The 16,961-nt window shown below is 37.3% G+C and overlaps 1 protein-coding gene across 1 annotated transcript; it reads left to right on the top strand.

The window, feature by feature from the left end:
* The first annotated feature begins 393 nt into the window (after window positions 1-393).
* LOC121971652 (nicalin-like) lies at window positions 394-15,712 on the top strand. The gene is made up of 14 exons (XM_042523010.1): window positions 394-740; window positions 1,054-1,193; window positions 2,369-2,472; window positions 3,765-3,831; window positions 4,680-4,769; window positions 4,843-5,007; window positions 5,282-5,422; window positions 5,497-5,574; window positions 6,039-6,151; window positions 6,227-6,287; window positions 13,542-13,709; window positions 14,318-14,419; window positions 15,276-15,365; window positions 15,439-15,712. Exons 1-14 carry the CDS (start codon window positions 485-487, stop codon window positions 15,499-15,501), a joined length of 1,638 nt encoding a protein of 545 aa, XP_042378944.1. The 5' UTR covers window positions 394-484; the 3' UTR covers window positions 15,502-15,712.
* The last annotated feature ends 1,249 nt before the right edge of the window (window positions 15,713-16,961 follow it).

Below are 16,961 nucleotides of genomic sequence, written 5' to 3'. Positions count from 1 at the left end.
CTAAGCATCCCTCCATGCCCTTTTCGAGACATTTAGGAGGAGATAATCATGATACTTAAATGACATTTCTTTATATAGGAGATATTTTATTCCCCTAAAAACTTAATTTTAATTTTAATTTTAATTTATATTTATATGACAATCTAGAGTACCAATTTAATTATGCCTCCATGTACTTCTCAAAGCACTTTTGAATATGTTAAGAGTTCATTTCTCCTTTCTTTCTAAAAACAGTTTATTGTGAGTTGCAAATGATTATTCATTATCAATGTTTTCAATTTGATTCGGTTCGATTTTTAATTGAACCGACCATGAACACCGATCCATCTAGACCGGAGAGATGCCTCGAAGCCCTGCCCTCTATAAGAGCCAAACCCTGTTTCGTTAGGAGTTCTAAAGTCCGCGACAGCGTTCCTGGTTCGGGAGGAAAACCTCAAGCCTCTTCTCTGGACGACTGGCGAGGATCTGCCGAGGTGGAGGCGGGATGGTGATGAGTTTGACTACCTACTCGATCCTGGTGCTCGTCCTCGTTCTCGCGGTCTGCGTGGAGCTCGGTGACGCCGCCACCGCCGTCGACGCGTACCGGCTGATCCAGTACGATCTCGATGGCGCACCCTACGGATCTCGGCTGGCGGCCCTGAATCATTTTGCCGGAGTGGCTCCCTTTGCTTCCGGTGTTGATCTCTCACGCACCGCCGTCATCCTGCCTCTCCGGGATCTCAATTTCACCCTTCTCCACGGTGAGCCGCAGTCGCTCTTGCTCCTAGATCTATTGGGGACGAACCCTTGTGTGGGAAAGTTAAGATATTTTCGTTGCTTGATTGTCTGTGCATCCCGCTCGAGACATGTTAGCGCAGTAAACCTGAATAAATCTCAAATTTCACAACGCGTTTTTGCATGATTAAGCAATGGTTTGGCGCACATGTATATTTCCTTTTCTAATTGACAACTGATTTGAACTAATTAGACCTTTAGTTTCTTTTCTTTTCTGCAGGTCTTTTGTATGCTCTTAATTGTTTCCCCTATTGACTTTTGTTTTTATTTTACTTGAAGAGTTCATAACCGGGAAGCAGCAATTAGGAGGATTGCTATTTTTGCTTCCTCGAGACACTGATAGCGCGAGAAAAGATACAGGGCCAATAAGAACCATATTGTCTAAGCTGGAACATTTGCTCATTCATGCCAACCTACCCGTAAGTGAAGCTTTAATTTCTTTTTTAATTTATCAATCAATTCTGAATTCCATTGTCATCTGTTCCTCGTAATTGCCCTTCACATTATGTGTTTTTCCATAAATCGGTCATTTTTGTTCTATTAATAATTTATTTGTTAATCCAAAACCTTGAAGTTTTATTGATCATTTTTGTTCTAGTAAAAATTTATTTGTTAATCCAAAACCTTGAAGTTTTTATTGGTCATAGTAGCATGAGATGACTGGCAAAATCATTCATTAGATGGTTTTTTGTTTTTTGTTGCTTCAGCAGTTTGGATGCTAATTGTCATATCTGCTATGTATTGATCTATGCCACTTTCCAAACTGTGGTCAACATCATATCTTCTAATTCTTGGACTGGATTTCATTTTGCAAGTTTTTTTTTTTTTGATCAAGTACCTATTTGTAAGGGTTACTGGAGGAGAATTGTTAGGTTTATGACTGTCTATAATCAAACTTAGCAAGAAGATCTTTGCATTTCGGTATGTTAATGGTATTAAAGTGATTGCCATTCAGAGAAAATTGCTTTGGTCCTTTTGTTGATTCAAGAGATTATAAACCTTCTTCACTATATATATAAATGTATATTTATTGACAATCTTAAACAATGTTCCTTCAAAGTCGTGGTTGGAAAAACTTGGCTAGGATTCTATATGATAAAAAGTCCAACAAAGAAAAGCAACGAACATTAAAGCTGCAAACAGTTTCCTGTTAGGCTAAGACGTGTTGCATTAATAAGGGTGCTGTCATTGCCTGTGCGAGTAAATAAGGTCGATCATGGTTATAGGATTAGCAAGTCAGAATATAAAAATTCTTTCAGAAAAAAATATTCTAACATGAAACAAGATAGGTTGGAGACAACCTAGAGTAGTAGGCATAATAGGTACAAGATTCTAGATTCTAGATTCTTAGATTCTAAGACACACAATATATGCACTGGAGTTTAGATTCTTAAATTATTGAAGATCCTCTCCATTGTAAATTTAGAAAACTAAAGTACAAGAAATCGGCGCATCTGTTTGGCCTTATGCCATAAGCCTTAATTTGGCTTAATTCATTGTATTGCCTAGAATAGTAGACAACTGTTCTCTGCCACATGTTCTGATGTGCCTATATCCTTGTATTCTTATCAACTATTTATGTCGATCCTTGCAGTATCCAGTTTACTTTGCTCACGAGGATGACAAGATAAATGAGGTGCTACCTGATGTTCAACGAGGTGATGGTACAGGTCAACCTGCTTCAGCAACCACTGGAGGGTCAGTTAATCTGTGACTGTTATAGCTAATCAAAACACCTGGACATTAGACATTTTAGGCTTGAATTGATGACCCATAGGTATTCTTCCCTTCATTCTGTGCCAAAACAAAAAAATTGAATAATTGACCAAATGGTGAAAAACATAGGCTATTATCAAAAAGAAATTTATTATACACTATCATTCATGTTTGAAATCTTTTATCTCTTACTATATTGAGTGGCACGATTGAAATGTATCATTTAATAGGATTATTGAAATATAATATTAATCAACATGAGTAATCTCTGTTGTGCCGTCTACGCGGATCATGATGACTATCGTATTTGGTTGACACTTGACACACCTTCACATGTTGTGACACGTGTCAACATAAATTGAAGTAATATTTGATAGTTCTTTTTTTCTAAAGTTTCTAATCCTTATAGATTTATAAATAAATAAGTTAAGTGGAATAAGATTGTATGAGTAAAACTTACATAATTTGTCTTGGCATGCATTAAAAAAATCATTTTTAATTCCGTTACTAATTCATATGTGTTAATAAAACTAAAATATTTAAATGTAAGTGAATCATATGAGTAAACTCGATTCAAATTCATCTCGATTTGCGTTAAATTTGTTGAAACATGTCAAATATTAATTGTCTGATTATTAATCTTATTTTGCAAGGAAATAAACTAAGTGAAAACTATTATAGAAATAAAATTCAACGAAATTACTCTCAATAATACTTTGATACATGCCAAAAATGTGCCAAGTGTTAGCACAACACAGTGCATCTCAGCCAAGGATGGAAAGTCCCTTGCCCTTGCCTTCTTTTTCTTTGTTTTTTTGTTCTTCCTAATTTTCTTACTCTCTCAACCTCTAATTTGTCATTAGCATCATACGTTGACACTTTGGCACAACACTAGTTGTCCTGTTTCTGTTGATGACTGAAACTCTGGCACATTTTGAGATTGCAAACCTTGCTTTATTTCCCCTTGCATATGGTTGTGATGACTGTACTAGTCTGACTGATAAATGAGGATAGCATTTTTAAAATCCATAGATGCCCCTGCCACTGTTATGTCATCATTTGATGAGAAATAAACGAAGTCAGATTCTATGTCTAGCAGACATGCAAAATGATCTTGATTTATTACTTTTTTTTTGTGAGATAAACTAACTGAACTCTTCTGCTCCTTAATTTGTTTTGGTGCTACTTTTTGGGTGGTAGTGGTAATTGTCTATGATTTTTTTTTTCACACTCTTAATTGTTGTTTCTTCTTTGGCGATACTTACATGTTGCAGCTTCAAGTTGGTTGTGTCAACGTCAGAACCTAAAAAACTATCATCTCCAACAATCACAAACATTCAGGTTTGCTCACATCCTGTTAGTTAGACTAATGAACATGATAATAATGCAGGGATTTCAATCACTCATATCATAATCCTCGAAAACAAGTTCTTCTCTTGGTTTCCTTGCTTAAGAAACTTGAACACAGATATGAAATACACCTGTACAATGTATGTCCAATTTGAAATTCCAGGAAAATAATTGTTCAAGGTCTTACATACTTGTTGCGGATGTTGATTCTTTCTAAACTGATGAGACTTGGACAACTGATATAGAGTCTACTGACTGATACACTTTGTGCCGGCAGTGGGTTGTAACATTCATCCAAGGAGAAGAGAAAGGATTAGAAGAGGAGAGAAGAGGAGGGGAGGAATAGGTGGTCGGGACGGAGACATCAGAACGAGGGTAGAGAAGAAAAATAAAGAGAATGATATGTGTAGGAGAGCTCATAGACGAAAGAGGGGAAGGGCATAAACAAGGGCAGATAGAATTTGGGTAAAAAGATCGAGGTGAAAGAAAAGATAGAGACTAAGGGAATGAAGAGAGCTGAGAAGGTATTAAACAAACTACAAGAACTGTGTTATAGCTGGTGCTGAATGCTATAGACTGATTCTGTGTCCTACTGACCATGACCACAATTGTTGTGGAGGAAAACTTTAACCTATGTAATCCTTTTTTGGTTAGATACATCTAAATTTGACAATGACCATGATAGTTCTTTCAATACTGAAATTCCTTAATAGGTTTTTGAATGTGAGCCTTTTGGTATATCCCATTTATGAGCTCCTTTGTTTTAGCAATCACCTTAAAAATCAATCCAGGAATATTTTCTATGTAACACTTAGGTGAACAGTGTTTGTATATAACAGGGGTGGTTGCCAGGCCTAAAAGGAGATGGTACTTCACAACTCCCAACTATTGCAGTGGTTGCTTCCTATGATACTTTTGGGGCTGCTCCTGTATGTGTTTCTATTTAACTAGTGCTTTTAGTTTTACTAAGTGTTGCTAAAGCTCTGCTACCTATATCTGAAGGAACTTTCCGTAGGAAGTGACAGCAATGGAAGTGGAGTGGTAGTTCTTTTGGAGATTGCAAGACTATTTTCACGACTATATTCAAATCCAAATACTCGCGGTAGATATAACCTTCTTTTTGGTTTGACATCAGGGGGACCTTATAACTACGATGGAACCATGAAGGTTAGTTTGAATCTTTCAAGCCATTGCATTCATAAGGATAACTTTTTTCTCTCTTTTTAGCTCTCAACTTTCTTTATTATTGTTGCGTTAAGCCTTCATGCCATGGTAAATTTGTTCCTCTTTAAACCTGGTGATTTGTGATTTGCAAGGTAATCTTTGTTTTCCATAGGTAGAGTACAAGTGTTGATTCTCCCCTACTTTGCATGTGTGGGAAGTCTTGTGCACTAGGCATCTTTAAGCATCTTTTTCTCTTGTTTTGATTATGTGATTTCAGTGGCTTAGGAATTTTGATCAACGTATACGTGAGAGCATTGAATTTGCTATTTGCTTGAATAGTGTTGGCTCTTGGGACAATGAGCTATGGCTTCATGTGTCCAAGCCTCCAGAGAATGTGTATATAAGACAAGTTTATGAGGTAAGTTATGCAATATTAAAAAATATAAAGATTTCTTATCAATTTTTCTAACAAACGAGTTACTCTCATGTCAGAGTCTAGCAGACGTTGCAAAGGAGCTTGATGTTACAATTGGCTTAAAGCACAAGAAGATTAATATCTCAAATTCACGTGTGAGTGTTGGATTTCTTATACACACAAAACTCTTTATCAGTTGTATGTTAAATTTGAAGTTGATTGAAATTAACTTCTGACTGGTATAATATTAGCTGCCTAAATGTTTAGAAATCGAATTTAGTACCTCCTCTTTCTTTAGATTGCAATTCCAATTGATTGATAGCTTAGCACAACAATGAGCATTCCATTATTCTCCACATTCTTTTGTAAAAGCACTAGTTAATATGTCCTCCACATCTTCTCTGCTTTATTTTCTTTCCTTCTTTTTCTTCAAAGAAAAATCCACATGTTTAAATTTGTTGCTTTGCAGCCAAGCTGCTAAGATTGTCATTAAATGTCAGCTAATTGCATGCTGATATGCATGGTTGAAAATAATTTTCATGCAGTTAACTAGACTATGCTATTTCAAGATCTTTTCTTCATATAAAGTGAAAACTTATGCTGTTTCAAACTGTCATAGGTTGCATGGGAGCATGAGCAATTTTCCAGGGTAAGAGTCACTGCTCTCACTCTTTCAGAACTTTCAGTTGCACCTGAATTACTACATAACACAGGAGGACTGTCTGATTCAAGGTAAGACCGTGATGTAACTTAAAAACTTTGTTTCACCTTATTTTGATCCCTCTTGCTGAAATCAATTCCCTTTAGGGATTCAGTGGATGATACAACAATCCAGAAGAGCATCAAGTTAGTTGCTGAGAGTCTTGGGGTAACTTTTTTTCAGTGGTTTAAGTTTATTGCTTATGGATAATACTTGCTGACTTGCATATTTATTTGTAACTATTTATGTGCTGCAACTTGAATTTCTTCAATGTGACTTAATATTGATTGTGCTGCAACCCATCCTTTTGTTCTCTTTCAAATGCATAATAGTTAGCTCATTGTATTCCTGGTTGTAGTTTAAATCATAGTTTCAAATCTCATTCTGAGTCTGGGTTTCAGTCCTCAGCTAGAATGAGATGGGCTGGTTGTACTGGTGCCAAGTGTTGGTGCCGGTGGTAGTGGTTGTGTTGAGCACCAATCTTAGGCGAGGGAGGAGGGATAGGGAAGCTTCGCATAAGTGATCACAAATAAGGGCTTTGTTCATCATGGAGAATTTAATTCACCGAAAACAAGGGATTTGTGTGCCGCAAAAGTTTTATTTGGGCCATTGTAGACAAGTCTTCATTCTTCGCAAAAGAAGGCTTGTTTCAGTTTGATAGGTTTTGTCATGTGAGGAAGATTTCATTGCTTAAGTCTTTGTCTCAATGCATAACTTGGACAGCTCCATGGTCTTAGATAGGTTATGCGGTCTCGCTAAAGCCTCCTATATCCTCTGGTTCTACAGTCTCGGATAGGTGTGCATGTTGGTCAGCGAATGGAACGAGATGTTTCACCGTTCTGATTGGTGAAGAATGATATTTAAATCATGGTTTAAATTTTGTGAACATACTAGCTAAGCACAATGCATTGGACAGTATAATAAATTATACCATTGAGTACAAAAGTGTGGAATTGGATGAAGAGAAAAAGAACTTAAATCTTTTTCATTATTTTATAATTTACAAGAAGTCCAACTTAAATAGGAGGATGCAAGAGACATTAGAAAGAAAGATTACAAACAAAAGGAAAATAAAAATCTCTCTTAATTACAAATTTAATTCCTTTCCTTCTATGTCAATCTCTATTAATCACAGATTTAATTCTTTTCCTTCTATGTCAATCTCTCTTAATTATCAAATCAAATCAAATCAGATCGGAATATTCTTTAATCTTGTCAAATCAAATCAGAATATTCCTTAGTAATGTCAACACTCCCCCTCAAATTGGTGCAAAGATATCTATCATGCCCAACTTGTTGACTTGAAATTCAAATGTTTGTTTCAACAAAGCCCTTAGTTAACACATCTGCCACTTGCTGTGAAGTTGGCACAAATGGCATGCAAATTATCCCTTCATTGAGTTTCTCCTTTATAAAGTGTCAGTCAATCTCAACATGCTTTGTTCTGTCATGTTGAACTGGATTTTGAGCAATGCTGATCGCTGCCTTGTTATCACAGTACAACTTCATAGAGAGATTAATTTCCTTAGTAAGATCTTCTAGGACCTTCTTAATCCAAAGAACCTCACAGATACCTTGAGCCATAGATCTAAATTCTGCCTCGGCACTGTTTCTTGCAACTACACTTTGTTTCTTGCTTCTCCAAGAAACTAAGTTACCCTAAAGAAATGTACAGTACCCCGAAGTTGACCTCCTATCAATGATTGATCTTGCCCAATCAGCATCAGTATACACCTCAATCTCTCTCTTATCAATTTTCCTAAAGAAGAGTCCTTTCCCTGGAGTCCCTTTCAAATATCGAAGAATTCGATATGCAGCTTCAAGGTGCTCTTTAAATGGAGAATGCATAAATTGACTTACCATACTCACAGCAAAAGCAATATCAGGGCGTGTGTGTGACAAGTAAATCAACCTTCCAACCAATCTTTGGTACCTTCCTACATTTGTGGGAGTTCCCTGTTTGACTTCTCCAAGCTTAACACTAACATCTATTGGCGTTTCTGATGGTCTGCAGTCATTCAATCCAGTTTCTTTTAAAAGATCCAGAATATACTTCCGTTAGGTAACCACAATGCCCTTCTTGGATCTTGCAACTTCAAAATATTTTAGTTGGCCCAAGTATTTAATCTCAAATTCTTTTGCTAAGCTTTGCTTTAATCTGCTCATTTCTTCAGCATCATCACCAGTCAATATTATATCGTCCACGTAAACAATCACCACTGAAATCTTGTTTTTGGTGGATCTTTTAGTAAATAGAGTATGATCAGATTGACCCTGAATATATCCTTGATCTTTAACAAACCTTGTAAACCTGTCAAACCAAGCTCTGGGGACTGCTTGAGTCCATATATAGACTTTCTCAGCTTGCACACTTTACCCCCAAATTTCTCAGTGAATCTAGGTGGAGGTTCCATATAAACCTCCTCTTCTAGGTTCCCATTTAAGAATGCATTCTTCACATCTAGCTGATTCAATGGCCAATCAAGGTTAGCAGCTATAGATAAAAGTATTCGTACTGTGTTTAATTTAGCAACAGGAGAAAAAGTCTCAGAGTAGTCTACTCTATAAGTCTGTGTGAACCCTTTAGCTACCAGGCAGGCCTTGTACCTCTCCAAGGATCCATCTGAGTTGTATTTCACAATAAATACCCACTTACAACCAACAACTGTCTTCCCATTAGGAAAATCCACTTCCTCCCAAGTAGAGTTTTTCTCCAAAGCTTTCATCTCTTCAAGAATAGCTTCTCTCCACTCAGGAACATTCAGGGCTTCCTGGGTGCTGTTAGGAATGGATACACTAGACAATTGTGAAATAAATGTACAATAGGAAGGTGAAATATTTTCATACGACACAAAGTTTGACAGGGGATATTTTGTACAAGATCTAACACCTTTCCTAAGAGCAATGGGAAGATCCAGTTGACTAGAAAACTCAGGATTACCTGGAAGATTGGGTCCTTGTGAATCATGAATTTCATGATTGAATCTCTGATTGGATTCTTGAGGATGCTGGGAACTGGGGCCTTCCTTCTTCTTTGAATAGACCATACCTTTATATCGTTTCCCATCCATTTCTGTTATTTCATATTGTTTATTTTGAGATGGCATTATCACAGAGTGTTCTTGTTTGTCGATAGACTCAATATTTTCCCCATTTTCTACCTCTTTTAGTGATAGAGCATCATTAGGAACAAGTGCAAAGGTTAAGTCAAATTTATCAACACATCCATCTTCATTAGGTTTGTTCTCCCCCTGAAGATGAGTGTTTTGGTATGAAGTTCCCTCAAGAAAAGTGACATCCATAGAGACAAATATTTTTTTTTTTTGAAATTGGATCAAAACATTTGTAACCCTTTTGATTGTTGGGGTATCCTACAAATATGCATTTATGTGCTTTTGGATCAAGTTTTGATTTTCTAGGATCAAAATTATGAACAAATCAACACTTCCAAAAATTTTTAAAGGGATGTTTGTCATTAAACGAGAATTAGGAAAGCATTCTGTGAAAACCTGGATTGGACTTCTAAACGACAAATTTCGGGTTGACATTCGATTAATCAAATAGGTTGCTGTCAGAACTGTTTCTCCCCAAAGATACTTAGGAACCTTAGTTGTAAAACTTAAGGCTCTAGCAACTTCAAGGAGATGTTTGTTTTTCCTTTTAGCAATCCCATTTTGTTGAGGTGTATAATTACATGAACTTTGGTGCACAATTCCTTTCTCATCAAAAAAATTTCCCAACATATTGTTAAAGAATTCCATTCCATTATCACTTTGAAAAATTTTAATTTGAGTCTGAAATTGAGTTTGAACCATGATATAAAAAATTTTGAACATCATTGCAGCCTCAGATTTTTCTTTTAGCAAAAAAACCCATGTGACCCTAGTATGATCGTCAATGAAAGTAATGTACCATCGTTTCCTAGAAAGAGTGGTAACCCTAGAAGGACCCCAAATATCACTATGAATCATAGTAAAAGGTGCTGATTTTTTGTATGGTTGAGGTTGAAAAACAGATCGATGATGTTTTGCTAATTCACAAAATTCACATTGAAAAGCTAACTGCTCTTTATTAATAAACAGCTTGGGAACCAACAACTTTAAATATTGAAAACTAGGATGACCCAATCTATAATGCCATAACAAAATTTCACTATTATTTGGAACAGAAATAGAGTTGAAACAAGTTTTACGGTCTGACCCTTCATTAAAGAGGTAAAGCCTACCATCCTGTTTAGCATCCCCAATCATCTTCCCCGAGGTTAAATCCTGAAATTCACAATGCGAGAAACAAAAATTAGCTCTACAATTATGATCATGGGTGAATTTACTTATGGATAGAAGGTTGTAGGAAAGGGTGGGAACATGTAGAACATCTTTCAATGTTATAGATTGAGAAATAGGTACTAGTCCTTTTCTTGCAACAGTAGCAAAAGAACCATATGCAATTTTGATTTTTTGATTCCCTGCACTTGGTGTATTAGAAGAGAAATATTATGAAATACTAGTCATATGATCAGTAGCACCTGAATCTAAGATCCAGAAGCCATTAGATTTGGTACATGCAAGGGTACCGATGGGAACAATACCTAAATCAGCAAGGGCATATGAAGGATTAGAATTTCCTAAGGATTGGGACTGAAATAGTTTTTGTAAGTGCTCCATTTGTTCCTTAGTGAAGGGAAAAGATTCTAAGGAAGATTGTTGCTTTGGATCAGAATGGTTCAGATGAAGGGCACGACTTTCATGTGCTCCCCCTAACTTGTTATCACTGCCCTGTTTCTTCTTTCCATATGCTGGTTTTCCATGCAACTTCCAGCAGTTTTCACGTGTGTGTCACGATTTTCTGCAATAGTCACACCAAGGCCTTTGCTTTTCTTCACCACGAACTGCAAGAGCGGACCCTTCCATTTCTGGTTTTGATTCAGGAATATTTTTTAGCATCACATATCGTCTTGCTTCTTCCCTACTTCCCTACGTACTTCTGAGAAAACTTCTCTTAGAGGAGGTAAAGGCTTTCGTCCCGGAATACGCCCTCGAACCTCATCGAGTTCCTTGTTCAAACCAGTCAGGAACACAAATACCCGACCTCTTTCTATTTTTTTTTATAGCGAGCACTATCATTTGGATTTTCCCAATCTTGTTCTTCAAACAAATCCAACTCCTGCCAAACAATCATCATTTCATTATAATAAGCTGTTAACTCACGATCTCCTTGCTCCATTTTCCACTATCGAGTGTTTAATTCGAACAATTGAGAATGATTGTCCAAATCTGAATATGTTTCTCTAACAGATTCCCACACATCTCGAGCTGTGGGTAAAAATATAAATGACTTTCCAATCACAGCATCCATAGAGTTTATTAGAATTTTGAAACTGCCATTGCTCGAATCTTGGATCCTTTGTGGTTGGAGGTTTGATTTCACCATTGAGATACCCAAGTTTTCCTTTGCCGTCTATTGCCAATCGTACTGTCTGAGACCACTCAAGATAATTTTTTCCATTCAGTTTATGAAGAGTAATCTGGAGAGATCTAGTGGAGTTGTCAAGAAGAAAATCCGCCATCGGCTGAGCATTTGCTTGGGCTTTTGCCTCCAAAGGCATCATCTCACTCCCAGCATCCGAAGATGTTGGACCAGAGCCAACCATGGTTGCCTTGAAATTCATCCTTACATCCTATTGCTCTGATACCATGTGGAATTGGATGAAAAGAAAAAGAACTTAAATCTTTTTCATTATTTTATAATTTACAAGAAGTCCAACTTAAATAGGAGGATGCAAGAGACATTAGAAAGAAAGATTACAAAAAAATAAAAATCTCTCTTAATTACAAATTTAATTCCTTTCCTTCTGTGTCAATCTCTATTAATCACAGATTTAATTCTTTTCCTTCTATGTCAATCTCTCTTAATTATCAAATGAAATCAGATCGGAATATTCTTTAATGTTGTCAAATCAAATCAGAATATTCCTTAGTAATGTCAACAAAAAGTAATAAAAACTAAATGCTGCCATCTATGTTCAATAGTCTTCTAAATTTTCATATTTTCACCTGTCCTGTGGCTATAGGTTGTGATTGGAATCATAAACATATGCATGACTAGATGCTCTTAAACAATTATTAAGAAGAGTAGATCTGCCCATGAATAATTATTTTAGAAAGTTCATGTATTAGTTTTTCCTCATTGAATTTTGGCATTTCACTGTAGTACGGAATTGACCTTTGGTAAAACGAACCATGCACCATGATTCAAATTTACCAAATGATGCACATTCCCCTTTTGACATTGCAATAATACTACTCATACTTCACCAAACATCTTTATAACTTCTAAAAATATTTGAATGGAAAATCAAGAAGGGTATGAATCAATTTTGGAAAGCATCACAAATGTGGCTGTCTCGTATATTGTCATTTTGACCATTGGACAATCATCAAAATGTTTTGGAAAAACACCAAACACCTGGAGGACACTCTAGTGGGAAAACACTTTGATGAACTTTCAGTGGTTAAGATCTAGAAGGGGCATCAAATGGCAAAATTAAGAAGGGCATTGATACATTCCTAGGAGTATTGCAAACATGGTCTCATATTGTCATTTTGACCTTCCCTTCTAATGGCCATAATCAAGAAGGGAACAAATAGACGTATGGAAACATTGTGAATCCATTGGTGGTCTATTATTGCATTCCGATCACAGGAAGACCATCAAGATATTTTTGTAAAAACACCTTGATGCCATCAAACTTTATAGCACCAAGGGGAGTTTATTTGCAACCTTAGTGGCATCTGTGGTTAGTTTCAGGGTTTAGATGTTGTTTCCATTCTTATTTTGTTATGCTCAAATTGCATGTCAACCTCATGTTGGATAGTGTGATAATGTCAATTGCAGCATTGGGGAGAACTGTCTTGCAAATAGTTGTTAAAACCATGAAATATTATAGGGTTGCTGCAAAGTGTTGGAGGCGCTTGCACTAAGCCAGATAAACACAGTACACTTAGAGGATTCCTGCAATATAGCACCTACTGCACAACCACTCATTTCCATGTCAATTCCCGTTCCTATTGGCGTTGTTTCTTTTAGTAAAAAAAATTGTGGCTGACTGGTTCTCTCCACTGTTGTCCAAATCTTCATTCCATTATATCCATGGAAGATATGTTGTCAGCAGGTGAAACTGTTGACAATCGATTTAGAGATATTTGAAATAGTCTCAGCCAAAATGTCTTGGAAGATGGGGCAGGGATCAAAGCTTATTTTCCATGTTCTTAGTCATATTCTTAAGATGTTTACACCGCAGCCTGAAAAAATTCTAGCTGCGGATTGAAATAATTTCCTTTGGATATATTTAAGGTATTATCTTTATTCATGCACAAACTTGACTCTTCTTGAGATAATTATTGCTTTATTTTGTGTATGCAGAGGCATATCTATGGGTATCAAGGGAGAAATGTTCAAATTTTTGCCGACAATAGTAGTTTGGCATTGAATCCATTCTATGTTAAATCGTGGTTGGATCTTTTATCCCAAACACCTCGAGTAGCACCCTTTCTCTCAAAGAATGATGCAATTGTCTCTGCTTTGAAAAAGGTGTGTTTTTACTGTACTTGTAGTACCTTATTATATTCTAACAAATTATTAGGCACTAAAACTATCCATTGTTCTTTGTGAACCATTTTGTTATTTTTTGGCATGGTCTTAATTTTATAATGTTTTCCTACTAACAAATTTTCCAGTTTAGAGTAGCGGCATTATAAAAGATCTGGACAATTTTTTTTCATTTGCCATAATATTGAGATTTGACCATCATATTTTTAATATGTGAATAGTGACAAAAAACCAAGAAATTTTTTTTTTGGTCTCCCTTCACTGCAGGGTTTGTCTTGCCATTCTCCTCTTTCATTGTGGTTACCCCAGATCTCCCATAAGCACATTCAATTTAACACGTTTTAAACTGGTTCTGGTCGTAGACCTCCATTCCCAACTTTCTTTATTTCAAACCCAGAAGTAGCAGATAATAAAGTGGCAGAAGATTTAAAGTGCCTAATTTTAAATCTTCTGCAATAGTAATACTTGTTAATTACCTAGATAAGAGTTGGGCCAGATCATGGAAGTATCTTCTCCGAGTGGAGTTCTTGTTTACATTGAGGATACATTCTCGTTTATATTCTGAAGTCTATTATTATTAATCCTGACAGGAATTGGCTGATCATACGGATGAAGTGAATGTGTATCATGAGACTATTGATGGGATGTTCACTTTCTATGATTCTACGCGCTCCACACTTAGCATATACCAGGTGTCTAATACTGTTGGTTTTATAACTATTTTCTTAAAAGTTGATACGTGGGTTTATTTGCTATTGAATTCTTGTATGTTTCTATTTTCTTAAGTACCTCTTAGGTTCCGCTTGTTTTGCTGCAAATATGTTCACTTTTTCCCACTCTATGTAGTATTAGGGCAAAAATGAAAGGGCGCTCCACCTTATTTTTTCCTCAACCCTTGTCTGGTAAAAAATATTTGATGTAAAAGTACTTTATGGGTAGCAATTTTTATCAAGTTAGGGCAATTTGATCAAAATTGAGTACTACATGTTATAGAAGCTACGGGTCATAGCCGTTACAACTTGTAGCAGTTATGCCTCGTAATTGCTACAATAGTGGCGGAGTAATTGTTTTCTATGTTGTATCAGCTATATGTTGTATAGCCGCTACAATAAATAGAACTGAAACAAGATTATTCTCGGAATAAAATATAGGATGGAGTGTCCTTTTGATGATTCCAAAAAAAAAACACCCTAATGATTTTTGCGAGAATTGTTGTGTTTAGCTGGCCTTCCTATTTCCATTTGTCAGATTTAGTGTTAGAAATTTGATCTGTATAACTAGAACGGCTACGTATGAAGTTGGTGGCCATACATTGTAATCAACCTTTTTTTGGCATAACATGATTTTACCAGCTTCTGCCTCTGTTCAACAAACATCTATCGCAAACATTTTATTTATTGTCTGCCAAATGGCTGCAACCTAAGCAAGATCAAATGCAAGCCTTTTTCCTTTTTCTTTTTCAATTTTTGCCCTTTGTCAAAATGACTAACCATTCATTTTATGCTTTGGCCATTTGGGCTAACAGGTAACTTTGATGTTAAATTGCAGGTCACAAGTGTTGGTTTCGATTTTGTTATGCTCGCGATAATTGGCCTTTATCTGATCGTCCTTTTTACTGTTCTGGTCATCGCTACGCGAGTATGTATCTCTCCAGCAAGGTTCTATAGACAAATACAATGCAAGATGCTAACGGTAACTAATTGCTTTGCAGGGTTTCGATGAACTCCTACTTATGATTCGACGTCCTCCGACTCGCAAGTCCAAAGCAGCATGAGCATGAGTCACATTTTGTTAACTTATCAGCAAGACTAACACAGCCGAAGAGAATTAATCTCTCAATGGACGATGTATTGTTATTGAATTATTTTAGCCGTGTACGAGTTTATGTTATTTTTAGCGATCGAATTCAGTTGGAAATTTTGGTGTTATTGTTTTAATTATGTTTCCTTAATAAGATCGATTAGCTGTAAAAGCTTCAATTATCAGCAAGGTTATTGGAAAAGTGCTCTTGTTAATAAATTTGGCCACGCAAATGAGCGTGTGGTGGCTCCAAATTCACCCACGCCAGCATGGAATCACACGTTTACTCTCCGCTCTCCGCGTGTCTACGTAGCGGCCATCGACGGTGGCCCCACAGATCGCCTGAGGCAGAGACACCGACCCACTAAATCCCGCACGGCCTCCGAATTCCAACCCACCTCTTCTCAATTCGATCATGGACTCCGCTTCGCCCTCTCCAACGACTTGGCCTTCCGGCTACGGCATGTTGGAGGGGATGGAGCTGGACGCCACCGTGGCCCTGGCGAACCTGGCTGGTCAGGCGGCCTCCGGCGAAAGAAGAAAGCAGAGTGTCTTCTCGCCTGCTCAGGACGACCTCGCTTGAGCAGTACGAAAGCGAGATCACATTCTCTTAAACTTGTCTTATTTTCAGCTTTTTCGTCGTTCACCTCGGTTCTCAGCTCGGACATATTCCTCAAGGGGTCTCTTCTCTTCTTTCTCTGTTGACGACAGAGAAACAGAAGAGAGATTCAAACATTGCTCTGCAATTGCTGGCTCAAGCAGCGTCAAGCTTTCTGCCGGAAGAGGAACTAAACAGGGCTTGACAGAGGTGATAGTCAATCTCGTCTTTTATGATCACGAATTCACGATGCTTTTCATGGAAGATGTAAGCGCGTTGCGTCGATGGTTGAGGGCAGGACGAGAAGGAAGAGAGGAGAATACGCAGGGTACTGGCCAACAGGGAGTCGGCGCGGCGGACCATTCGCCGGCGTCAGGTGAGCTCTGCTAAACCAGCCTCAACCACCACTCTTCATCGACTACTCTGTGGGTTTCCATTTGCCTTAGGCCCTCAGATATGAGCTCACCAAGAAGGTTGCCTACTTACGACTGGAAAACCATACCATGAAGCTGGTAAGCCTTAACCAAAATCTACCAAATTGCAGACGTCTTTGGGAATTTGAGTTTTCTGCTAATTTTTATGCCCATGCTGATCGATCATTGGAAAAGGAGTCGGCAATGGAAGAGTACCTTTCTCTTAGGAACGCAAACGCGCAACTAAAAGAGCAGGTCCAACCTAGCTCTACCAAATTCTGTAGGAAAAGGAATTGGCAATTAATAAATGAACACGTTACTTCTCTTCTTCTGTAGATCGCCGACACTGCGAGAGGTGAAATCGACATGAACAGTGTAGCCACAGAGGTGGAATCATCAGCATGCCCTACCATTGCATTCTTC

This window comes from Zingiber officinale, chromosome 4A (assembly GCF_018446385.1).
Source record: "Zingiber officinale cultivar Zhangliang chromosome 4A, Zo_v1.1, whole genome shotgun sequence".
Taxonomy (NCBI): Eukaryota; Viridiplantae; Streptophyta; class Magnoliopsida; order Zingiberales; family Zingiberaceae; genus Zingiber; species Zingiber officinale.
This window is presented reverse-complemented; position numbering and strand designations above follow the sequence as displayed.